Raw genomic sequence first — 9,027 nt, 5'->3', positions numbered from 1 at the left:
CTGTGGTAGAGGGGCAGTGGGGGTGGCGACTCTAGAAGGATGGTCCACACATTTCTAAACCATATGCCGTCCCGTACCCCTACATACGTGCATGCTGTTTCTGTCCAACAGTACACACTATTGTCTACTCTTTCTCGATCGTCGAACCACTTCGGTCACCACTCTGCATCTATTCGCCAGCGAACTAGAGGAATAACGTTCGTTTTGATTGAATTAATGATATTAATTTAAGGATAATTGTACAGAACGATTGACTCTGTTAGCCAGAAACGCATGATTTTCTTAATTTCACGCTTGGATTTCTGCTTGGGCTTGCAGTTTTAGGAAGACTTCTAAGCGATTAACGATTCTCCTTCCAAGAATTAGTTGCATAACATTTTTCAGAGAAGTCCAATTCGGGAAAACAACACATGATCGAGAGGGAAGTTGTAAATAGGATCTTCGATTGCATTTAATCTATTGGTAAAATTTTTTTATTCACTTTGAATGTTCACCTATGTACAATAAATAATGTACGCTTTTAGAATTAATGTTCGTTTAAGTTTATAAGTACATATTGCTATAGAGTTGCATTGTTTTTCATTGATAAATACCGAGGAAGAAGGACCACATGGCACATACATTTGACCAGATTCACAGCATTGTGTCGCTTTTGAGCATTTTAATCTCGTTTTACTCGATTCCATCTATAATAAATAGCGGAAAACATAATACTCGAACTCAAAATCACAGAGATGATAAAATTTCCTAGTAGTAAAATGTCTGCAGAATCCATCCATATGGTAAATACTCTCGCTGCAAACGAAAATTAACATTTTTATTGAAAAGCCATTAAGAAAGATCGACATTTTGTATTCATAACTTACTTAAGTTAGTAAATGCGGAAATAAACCAAGTAATCGGCGATACTGTGTCCGCATTTTTCGCCTGATAAATGGCCATTAATTGAACAATTTTGCTCGAGACAGAAATTGGGGTACACAATGGCTATCAATTATAAAACAAATTAATACATGACCATAAAATTAACAATTTTTTTTTTTAATTTATTGTTAATTAATTAACTAACCGCTAAAATCGTAAGAACGACTTTTGGGATAAGTTGCATTGCAAATGAAATACTTATGCTAAAATAAAGTATTGAGACTAGAATTGAGGATGTGTTTATTTTATTTAAATACTTTAAAACTAGGAATATTAAAATATATTCCTGTAATAAAATAACAGGATATTCCAGATAAGATAGTATTGAATAACCATTTGTAAAATTATAACTAGTCATCACAGTATAACTGAAATTCAAAATTTAGTTATAAAAAAAACATCAAAATTTTAAAATATATCTTAAATGGACTTACCTAGTCAATTCTAATAAAAGGCCTACAACTGAGATCTGATCTGCTGATTTAGCAGTCAATAAATTCAAAATCTGAGGAATCTTTAATATGAAACACATACCTATTGTTATAAGGCTCAAAAAATCTGCAAAATGTTGGAGCAACATTTTAAATTGTCTAATTTATGTACCTGCAAAATTATACATAATTATTTCAAATGCGCTTCCAAATTTATTTTTCTGTTACACGAAATTTGTTATTTATATAAAATAATAAATAATAAATAAAGAAAAATACTAAAAGGAAGATTTAAATATGAAATAAAAAATACGCAATAATCATTCCGAATTTACACTGGACACGTGATTTTAAAATATTTATAAAACAAATTTTGGCATTTTTACAAATTCTTTTAAATAATTTCATTTTACATTTCTTCATTAGATTTTAAAAAGCGAATGTTACGATAACATAAAATTATTTAAACTTGTTGAAATAAATTTAATTATTATTAATGTTATAACCTGTTTTTCAATATTTAATCATTAGTTAGCTTTTGTTTGTATAAAAACTGTCAGAGCGAATAACGCTGACGTATTTATGTACAACTATATGGATGTACATGTTAACAATTACATTGACAACCATTCACACACATCTGTGACATTTTTACTTCTTCTTACGTGATTATAGCTGCAGAAAATGCATGCACGTTAATTATAAATTAAAATTCGTAATTATCAGTCCGAAAACACGTCCACTCAACAACACGATAGCGCTGTCGATATTGTGTTTATCCGCATTTAGTGAATTTTCGTCTAGGAACTTTTTAAAACGCTTCATGTATGACAATCTGAAAAAAATTAATCAGAATATAGGAATAATGTAAAATGACTAAAGAATTAGAGAAAAATAGTAAATAATGGCACCAAGAGTAATTAACATGTAATATTTGAAAAGTAAAACATGCTGAATATTTGATATGTATAATATTTCTACTAGTATATTGCGATACTTTCAAAACTAATCAAAATTAGTAGGTTCAGACATTTGCTTTAACTTCTCATTAATTGTAAGTAAAAAGAATTCTAACAGCTTTTCATATTTTTATTTGGTAACTTGTACAGACGAACGCAATTTCACGTTAAAAGGAGAAAAATTATATTTTATTTGCGAATGTTGGTCATTTGAAGACGTATGACTAACTACGTACGTAAAATCATTTCGAATTGTGCAACCACATTGGTGGCTGCAGTTCCTCCTTTTGTGAAATGCATCGTCGATCCCGGAAAGTACTCGAATAGAACTCTTCCTCGGCATGACAGACGGAATGTGGGAACGGAACTGACATGGAGTAAACTGTAACGTGAAGGACTTGCGTTTGTCTTTTAAATATTGATTTGTCTGTCGAACGAACATTATGTGACAACGATGAACATTTCTCTGATATTTTGCTTCGTTGACAAATATTACGTGAATGCGATCGAGTTGCGAGTAACCTAGCATAAGTACGTAAAATCCACTTTTAACTTTCGAAACGTCAAACGTCCACTACTATCTACGACGCAAACATCAACCTTGCCGGGATATTAAAGTGCTCGTTGTACGGCATGCACCTTGATCAAGATATTTCGAATATTTCGCACAATATATAGCCAAAAGATGAATCATACCAGAGGATACCTTAATTTTTGTCTATACTACGTCAACGTGGGTCTAAATTTCTTTATAAAGTGATATCAAGACATATTGTTTTTTTATGTCATATATCTTTTGACAGTACTTATACTTCTCGTAAGAATATCTTCGTCTGTGGATTCTTTGTATTTCATGTATGCTCGTGCTGTTTAATTTTTTGAAAGAAAAAGTTTATACGATTTATAGACGAAGGTTAAATATTAAAGATTTATGAAATGTGAGTGTATATGTGTATGTGCGTGTGTGTATGCATGTATGTATGCGATACATTTCGGTGCATTTAAAATATAATATACTTTTTCAAAGGATAAATTTTTGTTTAGATAATGTAATAACATTAAACAAGTATAGTAAACAAATGTAATCATTTATTCGAATCACAGGAGAAAGATTTATGCCAGATATATTGCTGTAAATGCAGGTGTAAATTTAGATTATTCTAATATAAATTTGTTTTAAATGTCCTTTCAGTTTCGTATTCATAATGGACCATATGAAAAGTACAAGTACTTATGTAAACATGAAGATCACGAGACATTCGCGCATTGCTTGTAATTGCTATTTTCAGGTAAGAAATTCAATTTAATTGAGAAACTAATTTAATTAAATTTTTCCAATTAAGATGAACAGTTTACAATTAACTGGTCGTATTGAAAAAAATTAAATTTCACTATAATCTTATAGGGGACAATGTGGAACTTCCAAAAATTTTGGCTACTATAAATTTTTTAGCACATAAATAAATTAAAAGTATTGAGATGGACTCTCCACCGTCATGTTCACTAAGCGCTACTGGACCTCTCAGTGATCTTGGTAGCAGTGGAATTGGAGGGTCCATTTCTAGCGATTCAGTTCGAGCGCATCTTGCAATCGAGGTATAATTCATATAACATTGATATTTCTGTGCATTGTATGTACTAAACATATATAGTGCCTTTTGAATTGAATGAATAATTTATTTTTGTTTTAGATGCAAGAAAGCGATATAGAAAGTAAATCTTTATCGCAAGATTCTTTTGATTATTCAGATGGTATGTGTGGTGAAAATTTTAATACATTGAAAAAAGGACCAGGATGGACTGATGCTGATGGAAAACTAGAAGTCGAAGTGGTTGATGTAGCTATTAAACCTCCACCAGAATTTCAAGATAGCCCTTCTCCTCCTAACTCTGAATCTTCATCTGCACCGATTCTTAGCTATGCACGATTAATGAGACAAAAAGTTCCACAATTAATAGATGATTATGCTGAAAATTTAGTACAGTCAATGATTGAAGAAGCACTAATAATATCTTGTAGAATATCATGGCCAGAAGGAAGAATAGCACCTGCAACAAATCATGTACCAGTGGTAACACGTAGTGTATATAATCCGAAACGTTTTTGGGCAACAGATTTGTTGACACCTTCTTCATGTCAAGGAGCTACTACTTTAATTACTCCGTATAGTACTTTGAATCGTCCAAATTCACGATGTTCTTTAGCTTCTTCTCGTTTGTCCAGTTCTCATAATTCAATAAATACCTCAGGACTGAGTCACAAAGTGGATGACAGCAGTTTTATCACCTCTGCTATGTCACACGATGTTTTAACGACCAGTGAGATTAGTGATATGTACAATGTGCCCTTTGATTCTGACATTTATACTGTACCAATAGATGTAGTTAGACCTTTGCATGATCTTAGAACACCGCAAAGGCCTAAACGTCACAGGCATCATCGCAAAAGAAGAAGAAATGTATCTGCTAGTTCGCAGAGTGAATTAGAAGCCCATATTCAACAGGCAAGGCATTATTGTGGAAAACCTCGTGCTATTACCCACGTTATAAAATCACAAAGACTATTATCCGATGTATGCTGCAATGAAACTGGAAACGGAAAGCGTCATAGCGTCCCTGGTACATCTGGTCGCCATACGTCTCGAACAACTAATGGTCACATGCACAATATCGGTGAACCAATTCATATGACTTTACACGAAGTGCGTCAATATTTGCAAACACTATACTCAAGCTCCAGTGATTCTAGTGAAAATAAAATTAAACGCGATAATAAAGCTCCAATAAGTCATACACCTATACACCTTGCAATGCCAAAAGGTATTAGTGTAAATAATAACAATAGATATAGTAACCCGCATACAGATTCAGCGATGGATACTCCGATTTCAAACAAAAATAGCAATGGACTGATTCACAATAACAATAATAATAATAATAACAATAACAATAATAATAATGGTAACGTTAAGAAACATAAAAAAAATTCGTTTGTTAGTATTAAACATAAAAAGGTAAAAGATGAACCACATAAGGAGAAAGTTGATTCTGAAAGAGAGAAGATTAAGAAGAGTCAACGAAATTTCTCATTAAATTTGAAACAAACACTTTGCAATATCTTTAGATTCAGGCGTTTGGGTTCTCCGGACCATTTCGTAGAAAAAAGAAATAGCATTGTACAGGGTGAAATTGTAGAAGAAGAAGAGGTTGATTCTGACCAACATGCTAATAATAATAATACTACCTCAGAGGTAGATTCCTCTGTACAAAAGCTACCTTTTTTTAAGCGTGCACTACCTCCATTACCGAAAAGCAATGGACATGTAGGAGGTGTGGAACAAGCGGAAGATGCGCTTACAACAATGGTATCTAAATGTGAAAGTCCAACTTCTATACCACCACAAATGCCACCACCTGCGCCAAAAGTTGAAGACGAACCAGCAGAGGATACCAGTATGGATTTTGCTGCTAGTATTGAAAAAGTAAAAGATGTATGTAATTTATATTTTTATTTATTTACTTTTTAAAGATACAATATGTTCAATATGAAGATATGTTATAATTATTCAATTTTATTTATAACAGTATGGATGGTATTGGGGCCCAATATCTGGTGAAGCTGCAGAGAAAATACTGTCTAATGAACCAGATGGGTCATTTATTGTACGAGACAGTAGTGATGATCATTATATTTTTTCTTTATCATTTAGACTTAACAGTTGTGTGCGACATGTAAGAATAGAGCATGATCAGGGTAAGTTTTATGTTTTTATTAATGTAATCTTTTCTAAACCATTATTTTTTTTTTACACAATTTTAATATTTTGTATGTCGTGTATATAGGTAATTTCAGCTTTGGAAGTTGCACAAAATTCAAGTCTCATACAATTGTTGACTTTATTGAGAATGCGGTAGAACATTCACGTAGTGGACGATATTTGTTTTTTCTTCATCGGCGGCCAGTGTTAGGTCCAATGCGTGTGCAACTTCTTCATCCAGTATCAAGATTTAAACAGGTTCAAAGTTTACAGCATACGTGCAGATTTGTTATTTTGAAGATGGTACGCAGGGATCTTATTCCCACTCTACCTCTGCCTCGGCGGCTCATTGATTACCTGAGTACGCCCCATTACTACAGTGAACAATTAGCTGAACAAGATGATAGAGCTGAATCTCCTGTTAGTTCTTCAACTGGTGAATTAGAGAAGATTTGTTTCACACCACAAGGCCTATCGTGAGGTACAAATACATAATATTTTGTCCTTCATTTTTGTGAAATACTTGCCAAATGTTTAGTACGTATGGTTTAAAATTTAAGATGTTACACAATTTCGTTCCATATGATTTTATTAAACAATATAATTAAATATGGGAATAACCGATTTTTACATATATTATATATTAATTTAAATTTGAAATATAAAATTTTAATATCTAATTGAAAAGAAGGGTAATCCGTTCCACGCAGTTCGTATATAATACAATATAGTTAATTGCATAAAAATACTTAAACAAATTGTAAAAATTGAAGGTAAAATTACTTCAAAGAGATAATTTTCAATCAGAATTCACATTGACATAATTGAAAATGCACAGATAAATTGATATTAGAGCTTGAATTTATGATTTTTTAATTTTATTGTGAAATAATTTCGAAAATACAATAATCATTCAATAATCTCAAAAAAATTCTATGTATCAGTCTTAATTTAAGTTTTTTTATTTTAAAATATCTTTACAAGTTCACACGATGCAATAAATTTATAATATTCATATATAATGATGCAAAGCAGTGATCGAATAACTCCTTCTTGCGTGCCATATACCTTATACTACTCTTTTCATCTCTTTTCATCAAGCATTGAAATCATAATGTTTTTATTGGATTTTAGTTAAAAATTATGTTTTTGCCAGAGATTATTCAATTATATATTTGACTATTTTCTATAAAATTTTAAAATATGTGTTTTAATATAAATAGAAAGAATATGAATATAATTAATCTACATCCTACATTTGACGTTCCATTTTATTGAATGATCAATATAGAGTCAATAAATAATTTTAAATATGATGGACGTGCAAACAATTATGAAAAGATGCTGTAGGCTAATATTATATTAAGATATAATCTGGCATATATAAAAATCAGTTATGTCTGTTAACTGTAGAAAATTTCAATATTAATCAGTTCAACATGTTGTTATATCGTGTTTTAAGTTTAGAAGTAGCTACCACAGACTGATTAACTTAGACAAAATATTCAACGAATTAATGGAATCATAATATAGTATAAATATTTTCACTCGAGCATCAATCGTATTTTTTCGCAAATTGTTATTACAATCATTTTCAAGAATAATCTTTGGATGGAATACGTTATTTTAGATTGCTTTATAATGTAAATATTTTTATGTGCATTAGTTGATTTTATAGAATAATTAAATTGTCAGGAATTTATTAATGTCTGGCACATTAGATATATATATTTTGTGATTCTTTAAGTCTATAAAGGATAATTAATATATGATGTGCAATTTTTTAAATGTATTATACTTGTTTCCATTTTTTATAGTCAATTTTAAAATAAGATTTAACGATATTTACCTTGAAAGGGTAAAAAAATTCTTTGTTAAAACTGATTAGCGACTGGTGCTATATAAAATTATAAATTATAGAATTCTGATTCCTTAAATTATACAGTTGAATCAAGCTAATCGAAGTCACTGTTTATTCTTGTGCTCAGATAAACTTAACAAGATTACATCGTGCAATGCACTTAAACGAATTTAGTTATATCATGTATTTAATTTTTTTCTGTAAGTAGTAGTTTTATCTATATAAATTATTTTGTTTGATTCGGATAAAATTCCCGAAACTTATATTCTTGAATTATATTTTATTTGCAACCATTACATAAATTTTAGATTATAACTTAATACTAAGAATTAATATAAATCAAGTGAAAAGTTTTCAATTTACAATTTCGACTAACCAAATCGAAAAGTAGAAAGGAGCTTCAGATAAAATTTAGTAAATTGTAATAATATATATTTTTATTTTTGTCCCTTTCCTCTGAAGAGGTATGTAATCTCATCTTCAGAAACAGAGACATTACTTTGATAAATTTTGTATTCTGTAATGTTATACAGAGCTCACTATGAAGCATTGATATAAAGATAGATTTTTCAAGGAAGGAGAAAGTTTTTATACAAAATATGTACCGACTGTTATTCTAGACAAATTAATTAACGAATCTTTGTTTTATTTTATCTTTAAATTGCTTTTCCTGTGCAGCTTCATGAATCATGGAATAGCAAGGGCCACATATACATATTGCTCAGAAATTTTGGTTGCACTTTCGTGAACTTTGCAGTACTAAATAAACAAATTTTATACTCAATATTCACGTGGTAGATTTTGCAATACAATTACTATTACCAGATTATCTGAAAAGACTATGTCTAAGGATAAATCTAAACATATGTGAAGCATGTGCGTATAATTAATGGTTAAAGGCACCATAATACCTCAGCCACAGTGGGAGGTATATAGAGCAGAATTAGTACCATTTTATAACAAATGTATTTTACATTAATATAAGTTGCACATATGTATTCTTGTGAAGAAATTAGCATTGAAGAATATCAATGCTTTATTTAATTATGTTTTACTACTATTAACATTAATATTAAGAAAAAATATGAAACTTC

The 9,027-nt window shown here is 30.4% G+C and overlaps 2 protein-coding genes across 6 annotated transcripts; one reads left to right on the top strand and one right to left on the bottom strand.

Annotated features, from left to right (window-relative positions):
* Nucleotides 1–450: 450 nt before the first annotated feature.
* Nucleotides 451–2,685, bottom strand: LOC122530150 (mannose-P-dolichol utilization defect 1 protein homolog). Of its 4 annotated transcripts, none has more exons than XM_043656843.1 (6): nt 2,551–2,638; nt 1,862–2,190; nt 1,359–1,527; nt 1,070–1,292; nt 867–987; nt 451–795 (listed from the first exon to the last, which is right to left on the bottom strand). In XM_043656843.1, exons 3-6 carry the CDS (start codon nt 1,502–1,504, stop codon nt 662–664), a joined length of 624 nt encoding a protein of 207 aa, XP_043512778.1. In that variant the 5' UTR covers nt 1,505–1,527; nt 1,862–2,190; nt 2,551–2,638; the 3' UTR covers nt 451–661. The 4 variants fall into 4 exon arrangements, with proteins under 4 accessions (XP_043512778.1, XP_043512780.1, XP_043512781.1 ...); XM_043656845.1 differs by having other exon boundaries at nt 2,021–2,190; XM_043656846.1 differs by lacking the exon at nt 1,862–2,190 and having other exon boundaries at nt 2,551–2,685.
* A 19-nt stretch (nt 2,686–2,704) lies between these two features.
* LOC122530146 (putative uncharacterized protein DDB_G0277255) lies at nt 2,705–8,770 on the top strand. Of its 2 annotated transcripts, none has more exons than XM_043656839.1 (6): nt 2,705–2,845; nt 3,507–3,603; nt 3,720–3,910; nt 4,006–5,805; nt 5,900–6,068; nt 6,158–8,770. In XM_043656839.1, the coding sequence occupies exons 3-6, from the start codon at nt 3,794–3,796 to the stop codon at nt 6,550–6,552; spliced, it is 2,481 nt and encodes an 826-aa protein (XP_043512774.1). In that variant the 5' UTR covers nt 2,705–2,845; nt 3,507–3,603; nt 3,720–3,793; the 3' UTR covers nt 6,553–8,770. The 2 variants fall into 2 exon arrangements, with proteins under 2 accessions (XP_043512774.1, XP_043512775.1); XM_043656840.1 differs by lacking the exon at nt 2,705–2,845 and adding an exon at nt 2,912–3,047.
* Nucleotides 8,771–9,027: the final 257 nt, after the last annotated feature.

This window comes from Frieseomelitta varia, unplaced genomic scaffold, assembly GCF_011392965.1.
Source record: "Frieseomelitta varia isolate USP_RPSP 00005682 unplaced genomic scaffold, Fvar_1.2 scaffold_331, whole genome shotgun sequence".
In the NCBI taxonomy this organism is placed as follows: domain Eukaryota; kingdom Metazoa; phylum Arthropoda; class Insecta; order Hymenoptera; family Apidae; genus Frieseomelitta; species Frieseomelitta varia.
The sequence above is the reverse complement of the archived record's forward strand: the minus strand, read 5'-3'. Positions and strand labels throughout refer to the sequence as shown.